Genomic DNA, 19,510 nt, shown 5'->3' with positions numbered 1-19,510 from the left:
TAACAAAACTAATTCGGTATACTAAAAACAACTTTTAAGAAATACCAAACAAAATCATTCTGATAAGAAAACATAACACTAATTTTGTGAATACTGCACTCATTCAATACGAACACATCAAATACTAATTTCTAAAAGTACACATCATAGTAGTTATATCACATATTTATACAAATAAGATTCACACATCAAAACACCAGGTAATTGAAAATCTACACACTGAAATACTGAACTACGACTATTATTCAGCATTCAAGCATTCATTAAATATAGAAAAACTAAATATTAATTTTACAAAAATATCACAACACTTATTTTGTTTATATTAAGCGTTCATTCTATGCAAGACATAGACAAGTACAAATCATGGCATTAAATTCTGATGTACATCCAAATAAAATTCACAAAATCATTCCTTCAAACTTCAATCCATGCAAAAAAAATATAGAAAAAGAGAACAAGTGCTAAAAGCAGACAACAATTATTTCATACATTTACACTTTTGATCGGAGTATTGTTGTCACACATTCACAATAATTAGCTATTTTACTACCCACTGCATCAACTTATCTGCTAAAAAGTTATTATTTTCTTAGTAAAATAAATTCTTGATCATACATACTAGACATGCTGAGCGATTTGTGTTCACTAATACTAATTATTAAAAAAAAATTCATTAACAAACATTTTTCTCAGTAAACCCAATTTATAAGGTGTTCCCTGAAGACTTCATTTTTCGCTGTAAACGGGGCTTTGAAGGCCACCAATTATGTGGTGCTTATCCACCCAAACTATTTAGCTTTAATCTTAATTTGGGTAGCAATTTTGTCCTTCACCAGTTCGTCAACTTTTCCAGTGAAATCTCACATAAACGGTAGTGCATATGCAACTTGTTCTTGCTGAAATCTGGTAAATTTGTAAATTAATGTAGAAAAGGTGGGGCATCATTGATATTTAGCACCTGTAAAGCTTTGTTGAGTGTACTACAAACGTTAATGTCAAATAGGTGCAGACTTAATATAACACCTGTAAAGCTTTTCCATATTAATATGCTCCGAAAAGGCCAAGTGACTTTTCGCTATCTTGTCATTATTCAAGTAACAAAAAACACAAACAACCACTGATATGTGTATCAACAACTTCAACCACTTGTACATTGTTGAGTGTACTACAAACGTCAATGTCAAATAGGTGCAGACTTAATATAACACTTGTAAAGCTTTTCCATATTAATATGCTCCGAAAAGGCCCAGTGACTTTTCGCTATCTTGTATCAAACAATATATAATTCTATAACTCAGTTCAACAGGCATAACTCTAGAAAAAAAACTTACCAACTACCTTATTTCTATTGGTCGGTGTATCAAACAATATATAATTCTATAACTCAGTTCACCATAAAATAGTAATTTGCACACAAACAACCACTAATATGTGTTTATTTCAAATAATTACTCATCCACTAACACAGATACAAAACAAGTTAAAATACAAACATGGTACCAGTATACCACTAAATACACCAAAATACTACCTCTACAAAACAAAATACACCAACAGCTCCGACATGTTAATAATTATGCACACCAAAGTACCAAATAACAAAATATTAAACATACCAATAACGAAGATAATACAAAGGCACGCCAGGAAAAACATGATATAATAATATAATGTACGAAAAAATATACTATTTCAATTCATACTACTCCACGAAACACCAAAATACTAAATTGGAAGATACTAATACAAACAACCAAAACATGTATCTAAATAAAATTTATATAGAAGACTTTGTAAGTAGGGGTGTCAGTTGGTTCGATATCTGATATTTTGGAGCAATTCGTTACCAAACCGCTCATGGTTTAGTTAGTGATTTCTCAAACCGTTACCAAATCGCTCATGGTTTGGTTAGTGATTTCTCACTGCGTTACCAAACCGATCATGGTGTGGTTCGGTTACCATCCAAACCCTCAATGAGCGGTTTGGATACTACTGGATACCAAAACATTGGGAACAATTTGTTCTCCATGAAAATCAACAAATTCAATTACTTCCTTCAAACATTGACTCATAAAATCAAGACAACACTCATTAAAAATCTGAAGAAACAATCAAACTAACATAATACAACCAAAAACATTCCAAACATTTAAGAAATGTGCAAGCCACGTCAACCTGCGACATAAATCACGCAAAGTAAAAGAATAAGGAAGATAAAGATTGAAGTGAGTATGACTGGTTTTGTTTTCACAAGGCAAAGTAAAAGAACAAGGAACGGGAAAAGAATTAGGTTAGAGTTATCATCTAATCTTAGATGGATTTTAATCTTGACCCTTCATCACATTACCATATTATGTGTACATTGATTGAGTTTGCTTAGTTATGTTTGGTTTTAATGGTTTCTAAGAAACTGCATCTACTTACCGAACCAAACCAGTCAGTTTTTGGAAATCTACAAGCGTACCAAACCACTCTTTGTCCCGTTCGGTTTTAAAACCGATTGGACCGGTATAGTGTACTTTTGCATACCCGTACTTATAACAGAACACAAAATACAGAATCGCGCATTTGCATTCACATCCAAGAGGGGTTCCCAAACCCATGGAATAGGTGGGTATGTGATTAGCTTTCCCTATAAATTGTAAATCAAATAGTCTAGAGACAAAATCATTCTCTACTAATCCTATTTCTTACGAAATCTAAGGCTTTCTAATCCTAGTAATCATTCCTTTTCCACGCACAAAACATAACCTAATCGCTATGTAGTCTGTCTCGGCCGAGATAACCGAGAATCTTGAGTCTCGGCTCGGTCTCGGACCTCTCTCGAGACGAGATGCAATTGAAACGCCTATTTAGGTTTTGGTCGAGTTTCTCGTCGATCTCAGCCAATTCAGACGAGATCGAAACGAACCTACTCAACTCGGACGAACAACAACTTTGACTATTTTGGACTTTAAATACTTACTTCAAATCCTAATTGTATACTAACTATTATTTACCTTCTAAACTACTTATTATATTCCCAATCAATCTAAGATAATTTACAATAATGAAATATAGATACTTTAGGTCTTTTGCCTTGTAGAAACTTTGAAAGTTCCGACTCCGGTAGAAGTTGATTTAGACAGAAGAGAGAGAAAGTCCCGGGTGGTGTTTTCTAGGGTTTGGCGGCGCCGCTTCCTTTTCTCCTTTCTTTTCCGGTTTTCTTGGATCGATCTCTGTCCGAGTGTTTCCCTGTAGCCGGCATATTCTTTTTCGAGAGAAATGTTAGCTGATAGGGAGACAAAGTTTCTCCTTCCTCCTCCTGGTGGTGGAGGTTCAGATTCTTCGAGATTTGAATCTCTACCAAAACAGAGTGGTTATGGTGAGGAGTCCTCGGATCAATCTGGTGGTTCATCTGAACGGAAGAAGGATTCTGGGCTTCTCTCTTTCGTCCTGACGAGAGGAGATGCTGGACGAAGCTTGCGTATTCTCCACCTTCGACCATTAAGATTGGAGAACCTCCTGAGATTGTGTTGGAAGATTTTGAGGATGAAATTCGTGATTGCGAGAATTTATTAATTGGTTCTTTTGTAGGAGTAAGGATGCCTTTTCCTTTGGTTCGTCGAGTGTTAACTGATAAATGGAAGCCTAAGGGTAATATGTTCTTGACTGTTCATGGAGAGGCAGCTTATATCATTCGTTTTGATTTAGAAGAGGATAGGCAGAGGGTATTAGAGATGGAACCTCTGTATATCTCTAACAGGCTTTTTTTCGTTCGTCCGTGGAGTTTATTCATTGAGGATGATATTGCAGCTATGGAAACGCTACCAGTCTGGGTATGCTTTCGTAATGTTCCTATGTTTTTATGGAATCCCAAGGGGTTGGCTCTTATTGCTAGTCAAATAGGGAAACCGATCATGCTAGATGAACCAACTACTAAGAAATCCAGGTTAGCCTATGCTCGTGTTTGTATTGAGATTTCGAAAGAGTGTTTGATGCCTGAGCTCTTATCTTTTGTGGTTAAGGATCATAGGAAAATAGATATTCGTGTTGAATATGCTTGGAAACCTCTTAAATGTTCAGGGTGTGGAGCTTTTGGACATTCTGTAGGAAAGTGTAAAACAACTGCTCGACAAAATGCTCCAGTGAGACCTCCTGGTAATGGTGCTAATGATAAGCCTGGGATAGGAAAGTGTAGCAACTCTAATACCCTTACTTGTGCTCAAGATGAGACCTCTTTAGGGGTTTCTCTTGCAAAAAGTGAGGATGGGGTTGCATCCTGCTCAGTCATTAGTGATGATAGTTCAATGGATCCTGAATGGACAGAGGTTAGGAGATCTAAGAAGAATAAGTTTCTTGATGGAGCTCGAAGGCTTGTAGCTCCTTCAATAATTGAAGATAGGGGGATTAGTAAGTCAGTTAAGAGACTCTGTGTGGTGGACTCTTGTGTTGAGGGAGATGCTATGGAGGTTAGTAAAGCCTCTGAGGAGCAGAGAGGTGTGGCAACAAAAGTTGCTTTATTTGGAGGGGGTCAATCTGGTGCCCAGGTGGGGTTGGGTTTGAAAGGAAGGGGTCCAATTAGGATTCTTAATGATTAGCTTTGGTTTTTGGAATGTGAGGGGGTTAAATGATTCCCTCAAAGTTAGAGAGGTAGTGAAATTCATTAGAAATAATAAGTTAGGTATGTGCAGTGTTTTGGAAACTCATGTAGCTGAAGCTAAGAAGGATATGGTGCATCAAAGTTTAATGCCTTCTTGGAATTGGTTACACAATTATGATTGTGATAAGTTTGGAAGAGTGTGGCTGATCTGGGATGCTGGTCAGTTTTCTGTTACTTTTGTTTCTATGTCTGATCAGAGTTTAACTGTTAGAGTAGAGTTAAAGGATGGTAGGTTCTTTATGCTTTCTTGTATCTATGCTAAAAACTTTTAGTAGATAGAAGGAATCTTTGGACTGAGTTGAGAAGTGTTTTTCTTGATTTTTCATGCCCCTGGCTTGTTATGGGAGATTTTAATACTTTTTTAAAGGAGGATGAGAAGTTGGGTGGGGCTAATATCAAACCTAGTGAGCTTCTTGATTTTCAATTGTTTGTTAGAGATTCTCAGCTGTTTGATTGTCCTTTTAGTGGGTGTTTTCATACCTGGTCTAATTTACAATAAGGAGATAGATGTATCACTCAGAAGCTTGATAGGGTATTAGTGAATATTGAGTGGGTCCAAGATTTTTGTTCTGCTAGAGCTGAGTTTCTTAATAGAGGAATTTCTGACCATTCCCCTTGTGTTATTAGTCTTTTTGAAGATAGTGGTGTGGGTCCTAGACCATTCAAGTTTTTCAATTGCTGGACTGAGGAGGAAGGATTCATGAAGCTAGTGGATAAGGCTTGGAGTATTAAGGTTACTGGTAATCCTATGTTTAGGTTGGTTTGCAAGTTGAAGAGAGTGAAAGCTGATCTTTTATTGTGGAAGAAAGAGAGGTTTAGGGAATATTGTCTTCAAGTGCAGGAGGCTAGGCAGGAAATGGAGGTGCTTCAAACTAAACTTCAAGATACACCACTTTGTGAGAATAATAGATTTGCTGAGAGGAAAGCTGTAGCTTTATTTTCTGCTAAAGCTAGAATGGAAGAGTCTATGTTAAAGCAGAAGTCTAGAGTGCAGAAGATTGATCTTGGTGATAGTAATACTAAGTTTTTTCATGCATCTCTGAGGGAAAGAAGATCAAGGAATAATATTCCCTTTCTTTATAACCTTGCTAATGAAAAGATTGTCCAATCTGATTTAGTTGCTGCTGAATGTGTTGATTATTATCAAAATTTGTTTGGTGTTTCAGCTTTTCAGGGAGGGACTTCTGATTTTTTGAAGCAGATGGAGTTTAGTTCTGTGCTGGATGAGCAAGATGCTGAACAGCTGGTGAGAGGAGTCACTAGAGAGGAGGTTGTTCATGCTCTATCCACCATTGGTTCTGATAAATCACCAGGCCCTGATGGTTTTACTGCTCATTTCTTTAAGTCTTGTTGGAATATTGTTGGAGATGATTTCACCAAAGCTGTGTTGAGGTTCTTTTCTTCTGGTAAGCTTTTAGGTGAGGTCAATTCTACTTTGGTCACTTTGGTTCCTAAGTCTAAAGATTCTTCTAAGGTCAGTGAGTTTAGACCTATTTCCTGTTGCAATGTTATATATAAATGCATCTCTAAGATTCTTACTTTAAGGATGAAGGATTGCATTTCTAAGTTGGTTAGCCCCTGTCAATCTGGGTTCATATCAGGTAGATGTATTCAAGATAACATTCTTTTGGCTCATGAATTGGCTAGGGATTATCACAAAACTTTGGGCCCCTCTAGGTGTGCTTTCAAGATTGATTTGCAAAAAGCATATGATACCATAGAGTGGGATGCCTTGATGATGGTAATGGAGAGAATGGGATTTCCTTCTGCATTCAGAGAGTGGGTGTATTCTTGTATTGCCTCTTCAAGGTTTTCTATAATGGTTAATGGGAGTTCTTATGGGTATTTCAAGGGTAAGAGGGGAATCAGACAAGGTTGTCCTATGTCCTCTTACTTATTTGTTCTTGTGATGGAAGTTTTCAATTTGTTATTGCTGGATATGGTGAAGAATGGAAGGTTTCATGTGCATCCTAAGTGCTCTAAGCCTTTGATTACTCATCTTGCTTTTGCAGATGATGTCCTTGTCTTCTCTAAAGGTGATATTGATTCAGCCCTAGCTTTAGCTGGGGTGCTAGAGGTGTTTTATAGGTGCACTGGCTTGAAGGTTAATAAGAGAAAGAGTTCTATGTTTTTAGCTGGTGTTTCTGATGATATTGGAAGTGCTTTAACTGAATGTCTTGGTTTTTCTCAAGCTGCTCTTCCAGTTAGGTATCTTGGGGTGCCTCTTATTTCCTCTAGACTCAAGTATTCTGATTGTCTTTCTTTGCTTGATAGAGTTACTGCTAGAATTCACTCTTGGAAAGCTAAATTTTTTTCTTTTGCTGGGAGGCTCACTATTATCAAGTCTATTTTCCAGGGCATGGTTCTTTTTTGGCTTAGTGTGTTTGATCTTCCTAAAAGAGTCCTTAAGGAGCTGCAATCTTTATTCAATAAGTTTTTGTGGACAGGGTCTGATACTAGTTTGAAAAAAGCTGTTGTTGGCTGGGTTCATGTGTGTTTTCCTTTTGCAGAAGGAGGGCTAGGCATTAGGGATTTGAGGGTCTTAAATGTGTCTTGCTGTCTTAGGCATATTTGGGACATTTTTTGTGATAAGGATACTTTATGGGTTCAATGGGTGCAGGTCAATTTGATCAAAAAGAACTTTTGGACCATGGGAGTGCCCAGCAATGCTTCTTGGATTTGGAGAAGGCTTCTTCATATCAGAGATGTTGGAGTTCAATTTGCTTTTCATGTCATAGGTAATGGTAAGTCTACTAAGTTTTGGTTAGATAATTGGCATCCCTTGGGTCCTCTTTCTAAGTTCTTTACTCAGATGTTCAGATATGATAGTACCCTCCATATTAATACCAATGTTAGTCCCTGTATTAGGAATGGTGTTTGGCACATTCCTTCTCATCTTGCTGTTTTTATTCCTACTATCCTTGATGGGCTGAATGAAGTTCTTATTGATACTGCTAAGAAGGACTTGAAAGTATGGAAGGTCAGTGAAAAAGGAGAGTTCACTCTGAAAAGTACATATGAAGCTTTGAGAAGGACAAAGACTGCTACTTCATGGCATAAGCTAGTGTGGTTTGCTCATTATATTCCTAGGCAGAGTTTCATTGCTTGGGTTGCTCTTAGAGGAGGACTTAAAACTAAGTGCAAGCTTCTCTTTTGGGGTATAGAAGTGGATCCTTGTTGTTTGTTGTGTAATAAGGAAAGTGAAGATGAGTTACATCTGTTCTTTCATTGTCCTTATTCTAAGTTTATATGGGACACCATTCTTCATATGCTGGGATTGATAAAGATTTCTAAAGTTGATTGGGATAAGGAGATTGAGTGGTGTCTTAAAATGTTTCAAGGCAGGGAGGGTACTGGGCTGTTAGGCAGGTTAGCTTTCAATGCTATCTTCTATCATTTATGGTGGGAAAGGAACAAGAGGTTTCATGAAAATAGTTGTCAAAGCAGAGAGGAAGTATTAGCTCTTATTATTCAGGACATTAGAATGAAAGTGCTGGGTTCTCAAGTGACTCTTTCTGCTTGTACCAAGAATAGGAAATTAGCTAGTGTTTGGAATGTTGATATTCAGTTCTCTTCTAAGTCCTCTGTTCAATGTGAGTGGCAAAAGCCTGAGCTGGGGCTGAGTCTTATTAATACTGATGGAGCCTATTCTTCAGCTGGTGGAGGATATGGGTGTGTTCTTCGAAATCATCAGGGCTCTATTATAGCTGCAGCTAGAGGGAGATCTCTTCCTATATCAGTGTTGTGGCATGAACTTCAAGGTATAGAGGTTGGTTTAAGACTTGCTAGAGATCTTCATTTGCCTAGGGTGAGCATAGCTACTGATTCCATGAACTTTTATACTTTGCTTAGCTCGGATAGGCTGGTTCCTCCTTGGAGAGTAGTGTTTCTTTACCAGAAGATTAAGCAGCTTATGAGTGGGTTTACTTCCTGCACTATTCATCATGTCTTTAGGGAAACCAATCGAGTTGCGGATTGGCTCTCTAAGCATTGGCCGGATGCTGAGGAGGAAGTGTTACTTCCTGGTTCTTTGGATCCCAAGTTGGAGCAGCTTATTGATGAAGACAAGTGTGGTACTGTTTATACTAGATGTATATGATGAGTGATAATTCTTTTTTGATGTCTTTTTTGGGTATGGGACTTTATGTCCTTATGATGTATTTTCTTTTGGTGCTCTTTTTTGCTACCCTGTTAAGGGTTTGGGGTGGGCTTGCTCCGACTGGCGTCGGTTAAGTTGTTTAGTTTTTCTCTGTTTTTTGGCCTGGCGCCTTTAGTCTGCTTATCAATGCAAAAAAAAAAAACTTTGAAAGTTCTAGTAGATTAGGAATATAAAAGATTTATAAAGTTAAAGAAATTAAAGTAGTACAAACTAAGATTAAGATCTAAGATAATTAGAAAAAATATAATATAGATATTTTAAATTTTAAGTTTGAAGTCTGGAGATTTATTAAGTTTGGTGTAGGTAATAGTGTAAAAATAATAAGAGGATTACAGGAGATTGGTGTTGGTGACTAATAATAAGAAATTAGTGTAAGAAAATACCGTACCTGCTGTCTCGACCAAGTTTCACAGCCTAGCTCTATCTCGGATCGGTCTCGGCCTTTGACCGGACCTACACCATCTACATAGCCTAATCGTATATGCAAAAGAATTAAAATAATTCTGCATACAGCTCAGTCCAAATACTAACTCAATGCTACACGATCTATTATACTGAAAATTCACACACAGATACCAAACAAACTCATACAAGGACTTCTACATTAATGCATATAGAACCCACTCAAACAAACTAAACTATTAATATTCCCAAAGTACCAAACAAAATCATACAAATACGAAAACTCAAACCCCTAATTTGTGCGTACTACGCATCTCATATACTATACTAAATACTACGAATACACATCATGGTGATATTCTCATATTCATGCATATATAATCACACATTCTTCTCTTCAAACTGTAGTTCACACGAAAGTGCAAATTTTGTATACTAACACTATAACATGCGCAACAAAATCTGAGTACTTATTCAAAAAGCACATCAATAGGAAATTTGCAACTATGCTTCACTCATTTACAGTTAAGATCAGTATTATTGTTACTACTATATAAATATTAAATAAAAATACTATTAAATAGAAACAACTTTTCACCGACTATGCCACATTTATCCACTACAAATATATACTTGTTCTAAAAAATATTTGTTGTTTCCTAAGCAGAGCAAATTCTTGATCATACAAATAAACACACATAATAAGAAGTTTGTGGTCTAAATTGTGGTTAAAATATGAAGTAAATAAAGAAAATAACAACCAATTATTTGTGAACTAGAGAAGCTCTGGGGATTTGGGCGATTCTTTTAGAGTTTTTTTCCTGATCTTGCTCGTGTTCTCTAGTTTCTTTGACGGCTGGAATCTCCAGCAAGGCTAGAGATTAACCTTGGTTACTGCACCCATGAAGGATGTCGGGTCTGTGGGGGAAGGAAGATTTCTGTCGGCTGCAACCCTACATATTAGTGAAGATGAAATGGAAAATGGAGAGGCAAGGGAACAGTCGGTTTTAGTAGCAACCCTTTGAATGGTGATAACCCACCCACGCAAACAGTGGGTATCATCTTCAAAGCAACAGCAAAGGAGCCGACATTGGAAAATGAACCTGATCCTAATTCGAATAATATGAGTATAGAATGTATCCCGGGGACCACCGTGGAGGTCGAAACACCACCCCAATAATTTATAGATTAATATAGCATGTTGGAACGTGAGAGGTCTTAATGACGCCCTCCGTACGAAGAGTGTGTGTGACTTTATGAGATTGAATAGAATTGGTTTGTGTGGACTGTTAGAAACTCATGTTCAGGAGGTTAATAAGACTCGCATTCAGCGAAGTCTTAATTCCAACTGGACCTTGATTGACAATTATGTGGCTGTTCCGGGTGGTCGAATTTGGATTGGATGGGACCCTAGTCGGGTCGATTTTACTATGTCCCATGTTGGAGGGCAAGTTATTGCAGGTGGTGTTCGGTTTATAGATGGTTCGGGTTTTCGTTTGGCAGTGGTGTACGGAAGTAATAGTACTGTTCATCGCCAGGAGCTTTGGAGGGACCTTGAGTTTCTTATGACGGGTTCTGAGGCTCCGTGGCTGGTGCTAGGTGACTTTAATACCACGATGTTGGCCAATGAGAAGAGAGGTGGTAACAACTCACCATCTCAAGGTTCCAATGAGATGTCTGTGTTACCGATTTGGGACTGTTCGATTGCTCTTATACAAGTTGTTTCTATACTTGGTCTAACAAGCAGACAGGAGTTGCGAACATTAGTTTCAAGATCGATCGCTGCTCGAGTGGTCCATTTGCTTCAAAATGCTTATGTTTATCATATTTGGAAGGAGCGGAATAATAGGGTATTTAGAAGTAATGTCATGTCACCGGGGTTGATTATACACACTATTTGTGATGAAGTGAGGATCAAGCTGAATACCGTTACCAAACGGTTTGAAGATACGGAGGAGAATCGGAGAACCATCGATCGCTGGAATCTTACTATCTCTCTCCAAAAGCCAGTTTACACTTCATGCAAATGGACTAGGCCGACGGCAGGGAGATATATGATTAATACGGATGGTGCATTGAACGAGGTTGATGCGGGGTATGGAGCCATTATTCGAGACTCGAAGGGGACTGTTGTGAGAGAAGCCACAGGTCAGGTTGACGGACAGACTATTTTCATACATGAGCTACAGGGTGTTGAGTTGGGATTGGAGTTAGCACTTAGTGTCGGATTGCAGGAAGTTGAACTTGGTCTTGACTCGATGAATATCAAGTTACTTCTTCCAAAACCACATCAGAAATTATTATGGAGGGCGAGGCATTTGTGGAAGAAAGTTCAGAGGCTTCTGAGTCAATTTCGGAGTTTTCGAGTTTTTCATGTCTATAGAGAAGCCAATCAGGCTGCAGATTTCTTATCGAAGATGAAGCTCGGACCGGGGGTGACTCACTTGAATATTAGTCAACTTCCGGCGGAATTAGTCAATATCGTTAATGCGGACTCTAGAGGGACAGTGAGAATGAGGAAAGGGTGGGGCTAATGAGAAATGATGTAATTTTGATTTCTTTGCTGTTTTTTTTTTTTATTTTATTTCTTTGTACTCGGTTCGGGCTTCTCCCGCTTATCATTATCAAAAAAAATATGAAGTAAATATCTTTCTTCTTTTCATTAAGGAATATTTTTCTTAGTGAATCTCGCGTATTGGGTGCCTAAGGAGGACACGACTTTGGGTGTGAACAGGTGTTCCAGTTGACCCATGGATGCGGGTCTTCTTGACCAAATTATTCATGCTACATAGGATCAAGAGTTCGAAGTAATCATAACTTGTTATTCATCTAGCCTATTTATCTAATTCTTTAAGAACCACATTAAAATAGACCACCTTTACTCATTGACAAGAGATTGATGAGTTTGAAATCTTTACTTACCTTCTAGTCTAGACAGAAGAAAATCTGTTTAGTCAACTCGAACAAAAAATTTCAATAAGATAAAGAGGCAAGTTATTAGCTTCTCTTTAGCTTTCACAACGCTTTTAGCAGCAAGTTTGTCCTTCACCAACTCGTTAACTTTGCAAGTTTACTATCATATATAATGTAGTGCATACAAATGAGATGGGTACGCAATACGAACTACGAGTTTGACATTTCCAAAAGGTTTCGAACGTGTGCAATCAAAATATAAGCTCTGGTGTGAAAAGACAAAATTCCATTGTTAACAAACCCACGTACTTGCTTATAAAGATAAATATAAGCTAGTTAACATATTCTTTTCATATTTTTGTTTTTAGTGTGAAGAGCTTAATAGCTTATTATAAAGACATCTCTTGTGTCTCTAACATATATTTAAACTACCATGTGAATAATGTGCATGGCACTCATGTATTTTTATTTTTTCAGCTGACTGTTTCATGCAATATCTAGGTCACATATTAGATTCAAAATTATTAAGTAGTTTTCATGACCGCATCTATAAGCTTTAGAAGCCTTACATACAATTTATTCCTGAAGCCAATTATAAAACAAGTATGTATGGGAGATTTACCTGCTCAATGATTATTCATGAGCATCTGTATATTCCATGAGTCAACATAAATAAGTATAAACTAGGTGTTCATTGCCTGGATGAGTGAGCATAACACAAGATATGAGCCTCGTTTACCACGAAAGAGCGTAAGTATCAGTTTCAAGAGAATTACCAATAAATTATTCTTGAAGCAAGTTATAGAAACAGGTATCGTGGGAACATTACTTGCTCAATTAAACAAGCAATTCTGTGAAATTTCACCATCACCAGAAAGCGAAGGTGTCTTTGTAAAGATTATCATTTTTTGGGAACTGCTTCGGTCTACCAGCTTTCTTACAGATTGAACCAACCATCTTTGTCATTTTAGGAGCTAATGTTTCTCATCATGCTCAATGGATGTTATCAATTCTGCAAGCACGTGGAGCATATCATTAATAAGATTAGAATGTTCCTGTAGAAATTCAGACTCGTATAATAACTCCACGAAATCGTTAATAAGAAGAAGATTCCTTACATCCACAAATCACAAGATTGGAACTGTCTACACATGCAGCTTGCTTGAAATTTGCAAATTCAGAAAATGGTTCAAAACTACCAGTATACAACATAAAACTACAGCTCTTGAGTTTATTGATGACATCAAACCAAGAAACATTATGACTAAATGAAACTCCAAGCATATTTGTGTTGGGCGAATTATAATATACTTGCGTTTTATAATAGCAAAACTTATAATAATGTATTTGTCTATACTTGATCTCAAAGTCGAAATATGACAAGTGTTTGATAAAGTTTATCAAAATATACAATTTAAAAAGTGATCAAATAAGATTTTAGATGTGAATTCCAAAACGAACAACATCTGACTCGTGCGTCTGACTCGTTTGAATGGCTGACTTCATAAATTTTCAATCCAATAGCATCCCTTCAAAAACAAGTCAAACTAAAAACTCAGACTCAGACATACTAGGATCAGGCAAGTCATATTCAAAGTGGAAAAAAGAAAGATACCACCATATTGTTCATTCAGGCAACTTCACGAGTAACATCTAGATGGCGTAAATCCTAACAAACGAAGGGACATGGAGCAAAACAGTCCTTTGTACCTTAAATGAGCATAAGTATCAGCTTCAAGAGCATGACCCGCAAGTTATTCTTCAAATGGTCGAGAATAATATTTGTGCTTCAGCAAATATATAGTTAGTGTTAAATATGTAGTATGAGAAAATTTTATAAGTCTTGAGAGAAAAAGAAACAAAAGTAGTTTGATATAGGTAAGTCTATGCATATTATACAACACTTGAAATAAACGTCACAACCAATTTCAAAATGTGATCTCCACATCCTTCATTTATCACCTATTGGCCCACAATATTCGATAGCCTACTGCGTCTGTGTAAATTAACTTTTTAGATCGACAAACTACATCACAACATATCATTGACTACCAACATAATATTCTCGGAAAACCCCACTTATCATGGTCATGTAGACATGTACATTACAATACGATTGAGCATAAGTTTCAGCTTCAAGAACATTATGTACATTTTGGTCCATGGTTCAACATAAAGTATAAACTAAGTGCTATAAGTATTAGTAGAGCGTAAGTATTAGCTTCGAGAGATCAGTACAATTTACCAGGAAAGAACGCAAGTATTAGCTTCAAGAGCATAACACAAGATATCAGTGTTATAAGCTTTAAGAGTATTACTAACAAGTTATTCCTGAAGCAAATTAAAGGAATGGGCAAGTGTGGGAGCATTACCTGCCATATCTGCAATGAAACAAGCAACCTTTTAAAATTTCACTATCACCAGAAACAGAAGGCCTAGGCATCTTCATAAAGATTACCCTTTTCGAGAATGCCATGGACTGTTTCTGTCTACCTGCTTTCTTATAAAAAGAACCAGCTACCTTACTCATTTTAGGAAGCTTGAGTTTCTCAACATGCTCAACGGGTATCATCAGTTCTAAGCCAAATAACATATTCTAGTAGGAGAAGCAAAAAGTAAAAAACTCCACAAGTTATCTTTACCTTCCTGCAAGACCCGATCGGATCAAAATTATCATGTCTTAATTACTTCATTTACACAACCTTTCATAGTCCTCTTCTCCTACATAGATTCCACAAAAAATGCGATCAAATCTATTTGGAGAAAAGTCATAAATACTCGAACTCGCGCTATATATCGAGAACACACATATGCTCAACATAAGAAATGAGCACATAGAGCATATCCATTAATTAGATAAGGATGTTCCCACATAATTTCACGAGATAGTTAATAAGAAGAAATTGGATCGAATTCATTTTGGATCTGTCTTCAGTTGCAGCTTTGGAATTTGCAAATTCAGAACATGACAAGTGGTCGTAAACGACCAATATACAACATAAAAAATAGTTGTCGAATTTATAGGTGACACCAAACCTATGAACATTTAAATAAAAAAAACTCCACGCATATTTGTACTGAGCGAATTATATTATACTTGTTTACCATAATAGGAAAACTTAGAATAATGTATTTGTCTGTACTTTGATCTCAAAGTTGAAATAGAAAATCCTTCGACAAATTTTCTCATACTACATAATTTCACAAGTTACCGATAAAAGATTTCAGAATGAAATGAAAAAATAAGACCATGTGACTCATGCATCTAACTCGTTTCAATGGCTTACTTTGTATTTTGAATCCATTTAAGTCAAGCATAAAATAAGTAAAAATAAATAGCTCTTGGCATGAATAATCTGAAATTACTATCGCATCCCTGCTAAAACCAAGTCGAACTCAAACAACCCAAATTCAGGTAATCTAGGTTCAGGCAGGTAATATTCAAATTGAAACAAGATACCACCATATTATTCATTCAAGCAAGCTCCAGTGCAACATATGGATCGCGTATATCATAACACAAAAAGAGGCATGACCAAAACACTCAAGTTGGGTTAAGATTTGTGTGTGTACTCCCAGGTTCTCTATTATGGTAAATGGCAGTTCTTATGGCTATTTTAAGGGGCAGAGAGGGTTGAGATAAGGGTGTCCTATGTCTCCAAATCTTTTTGTGATGGTTATGGAGGTTCTTAATGTTTTCTTGCTTCACATGGTCCAGGAAGGCAGGTTGCACTTGCATCCTAAATGTTTTAACCCTATTATTACTCATCTCTTGGTTTTCCTAAAGGGTGATGTGGAGTCTGCTGCTGCTTTGGCTGAGGCTCTGGAGCAATTTTCTTCTTGCACTGGTCTGAAAGCCTACAAAATGAAGAGCTCCATCTTTGCTGCTGGGATTAATGATAGTACTTTGCATCTGATTAAGACTCAGCTGGGTTTTGATGTTGCAGCCTTACCTGTTAGATACTTGGGCCTCCCTCTTCTATCTTCTAGATTGACCTATGCTGACTGTCAACCTCTTATTGATAAGGTTGTGAAAAAAGTAAAGTCAGGGAAATGCAAATTTCTTTCTTATGCTGGCAGGGTTACTCTTATTGGCTCTGTGATAAATGGTATGATTCTTTTTTGGATCAGTTCCTTTGTTCTACCTATGAGGGTGTTTAAGGAGCTGGGTTCAATTATTAAAAATTTCTTATGGGCTGGTACTGAGGTGAAGTCAAAGAGAGCTGCTGTTAGAAGTGAGATTGTGTGTCTACCTCATAATGAGGGGGCTTAATTTGAAGGATTTGGTGGCTTTGAACACTGCAACTAATCTTAGGCATATTTGGGAGTTGTTTATTGGTAAAGATACTCTCTGGGTGTCTTGGGTGAAAGCTAACTTGATTGCAGGTAAGAGTTTTTGGTCCATGGAGATTCCTCAAACAGCCTCTTGGAGTTGGAGATGTATTTTGAAGTGCAGGGAGCAGGGTGCAAAGATGGCTAGAGTTTTAGTGGGTGATGGTGCCACTACTGAGTTCTGGTTTGATATATGGCACCCCATGGGAGTTCTCTATCCATATTTGAGCAGCTTTTTCAAATTTAATAGTAGGCTTCATAGTGCAGCTAGAGTCAGTGTTTGTATTGCTGATGGTAAGTGGGCTGTTCCTCCCATGGTTCAAGGTGCTCTCATGGATATAGAGGAGAGGCTTCATGAGGTTGATATACATGATGGCTACATAGATGAAAGAGTCTGGACTGCTGGGAAATCAGAGGTGTATACTATGAAGGAAACTTCAGCTCTTAGACATGTCAGTGAGGTGGTTAAGTGGCATACTATTGTCTGGTTTTCACATCATATTCCTAAACACAGTTTTATCACTTGGTTGGCTATGAGGAAGGCTTTGAAGACTAAAGATAAGCTTGTCAAGTGGGGGTTTCTGTCTGATGCTACCTGTGTGCTGTGTGGGAGGGGTAATGAAGATGTTCACCATCTATTTTTTGAGTCCAGCTTTTCTAAAACTGCCTGGATTGCTATCTTGAGGCTCCTTGATGCTCATAAAGTCTCTATGATGGCTTGGGATCAGGAGGTGGAGTGGCTTGTGAATTTCTTTAAGGGGCAGGACATGGTGACTGTGATTGGTAAGCTTGCTTTTAATGCCTTTGTCTACCATGTCTGGTTGGAAAGGAATAGAAGGATTTTTTCTAATACATCTGAACTTGGGTCAGACATTGTTAGAAGAATTGTCACTGATGTTAGGTTGAAGTGCACCAATCTAAAAGTGAAGGCTACGGACTGTCCTAGGAGCAGGAAGGTGGCTCTGAACTTGAATCTGAAATTTGAGTTTGTTGTGGTTAGAGTCACTTTGTGTGAATGGTTAAAACCTGACTTAGGGTATATCATGCTCAATTCAGATGGGTCATTCTGTAAAGATTCTGCTGGTTATGGTTGTGTTTTACGCAACCATATGGGAGATGTGATTATAGCAGCTAGAGGTGCAGCTAAGCCTGTTTCTATATTATATCATGAGCTCCAGGGTATTCAGAAGGGGCTGTCTCTTGCAGTTAGGCGTGGGATTAGTAAACTTATTGTAGCTACTGATTCTCAGGTAGCTTGTTCTTTATTATCTAACAGTGGTTTAGTGCCTCCTTGGCAGTCCAGATTTCTTGTTTTGAAGATCAGGAAGGCCTTGCAACAGTTTGTTGCTTGCAGGGTAGTTCATGTCTTCAGAGAGACTAACCAAGTTGCTGACCTCTTGGCTAGTACTAGACCTATTCAGGGTGAGGAAGAGCTTGGGCCACTTGATCTTGGGCCAGAGTTGCAAAAGTTGATTCAGGAGGAGAAGCTTGACATTGTTAGACAGAGAGTGAGATAAACTTTGGTTTTTTGTTTTGGAGTAAGTGTATGTGGTATCATTGGGTATGCCTGATGACCCACTTGGGTTTGTTTTAGTTTTCTTTTTGCTTTTGTGTTTCTCCTGGGTTCAGGTCCCTTAAAGCCTGATGATTTATGCAAAAAAAAACACTCAAGTTACCTGCAAGTTATTCTTGGAATAATTACAGAAACAGGTCTAGGTGGTGATTTATCTGCTCAATGTTGTAAAAAAGAAACTCTAAAAGTTCTGGGATGGGACTGAAAAACCGTCCCGCATGCATCCTTATAAAAATTATACATATTCGACAAAGCAATGGACTGCTTCCACATACCAGCTTTCTTATAAAAAGAAGCAGCTAGCCTCCACATTTTGAGAAGCTCATGTTTCTCAACCTGTTCAGAAAGGTACAATCAGTTCTTTTTTTGAAAAGTAGGTACAATCAGTTCTTAGGTAGAAACCAGACTAGACATAGATTTCATCGAAACATCATTCACAGCAGAGACATTGTTAATCTGAATAGTAACCATGCCTGGCTTTACAAAAGGCAATCCAAAGCCTGGAACAAAGAGCCGAGAAGTATGTTGATCAAATTGTTGAGAATAACATTTCTGCTTCAACCAACCAATTAGCTCAGGCGAATCATCACCGGATACAATTAGTGTAAAATAATAGTTAGTTTGGTTATGCTTTTATAACGAATTTGCAATTTGACACAATTGTATGAGTCTCTAGTTTCATGAACAAACATCCAATTAATACTCGATTGATGGTATAGACTATAGACTGGTGGCCGTGTTTGGCGTGTTGACATTCATCAAGATGTATAAACGTACAAAATGAATCTCGAACAAAAAAATAAGCATCTCTATTCATCAGAGGTGAAAGTGTATAATCACAAACCAAGTGCTAGTCATTATTTTTACTTCAATTTGTAGCATGTTAAACTGAAGCTCGAATGAGCCCATATTTTTAATGTCATACCTTGATGTTTGAATGTACAAGCATAAATCAATTGTCGACCATTATCTATGAAAAACCAACGCCAAGCCCACATTTGTTGATAAAAATTGGTGATGTCAAAAGAAATTAAAATCTCCGATTAGTGAGTATAATAAAAGTCGGAAGAGAAAAAGAAACAGCAGTAGTTTAATATAGGCAACCAATTTTAAGATGCGATTTCCACGTCCTTCATTTATAACACATTTAGCCCACATTATTTGGTAGCCTACTGTGTTTGTTTAAATTAGTTGTAAACCAACAAACTACATCACGACATATCAGTGACTACAACATAATATTCTCAAAAGAGCACACTTATCACGGTTGTGTACACTGTAATACTACAAATGAAGAGAGTTACACTAAATTCTACAGACCTGTAAAATATTGTTATAAACACATAAGCATGTCCACATATTGTAAGTGCATAAACATACAAAGGTATACCAACTCCCAACCATCTTTCATAGTCCAATAGACACCAACTCTGACCCATTATCCAATCGATACCGTCAACATAGTTCAATGGATACCAATTGCCAG

At 37.3% G+C, this 19,510-nt stretch overlaps 1 protein-coding gene across 1 annotated transcript; it reads left to right on the top strand.

The window, feature by feature from the left end:
* Nucleotides 1-4,668: 4,668 nt before the first annotated feature.
* Nucleotides 4,669-8,744, top strand: LOC147544056 (uncharacterized). Its single transcript, XM_086635586.1, has 2 exons — nucleotides 4,669-4,873; nucleotides 5,146-8,744. Exons 1-2 carry the CDS (start codon nucleotides 4,669-4,671, stop codon nucleotides 8,742-8,744), a joined length of 3,804 nt encoding a protein of 1,267 aa, XP_086491712.1.
* Nucleotides 8,745-19,510: the final 10,766 nt, after the last annotated feature.

This window comes from Eschscholzia californica, unplaced genomic scaffold, assembly GCF_041429995.1.
Source record: "Eschscholzia californica isolate CP2 unplaced genomic scaffold, dmEscCali1.0.p SCAF_4, whole genome shotgun sequence".
NCBI classification, from domain to species: Eukaryota; Viridiplantae; Streptophyta; class Magnoliopsida; order Ranunculales; family Papaveraceae; genus Eschscholzia; species Eschscholzia californica.
This window is presented reverse-complemented; position numbering and strand designations above follow the sequence as displayed.

Bases quoted from the DNA above. Each gene is read 5' to 3' on its own strand.
- LOC147544056 (XM_086635586.1), top strand. From the start codon at position 4,669: ATGTGCAGTGTTTTGGAAACTCATGTAGCTGAAGCTAAGAAGGATATG. The intron at 4,874-5,145 runs GTAGGTTCTTTA...ATTTACAATAAG, and splicing joins TAGAGTAGAGTTAAAGGATG to GAGATAGATGTATCACTCAG.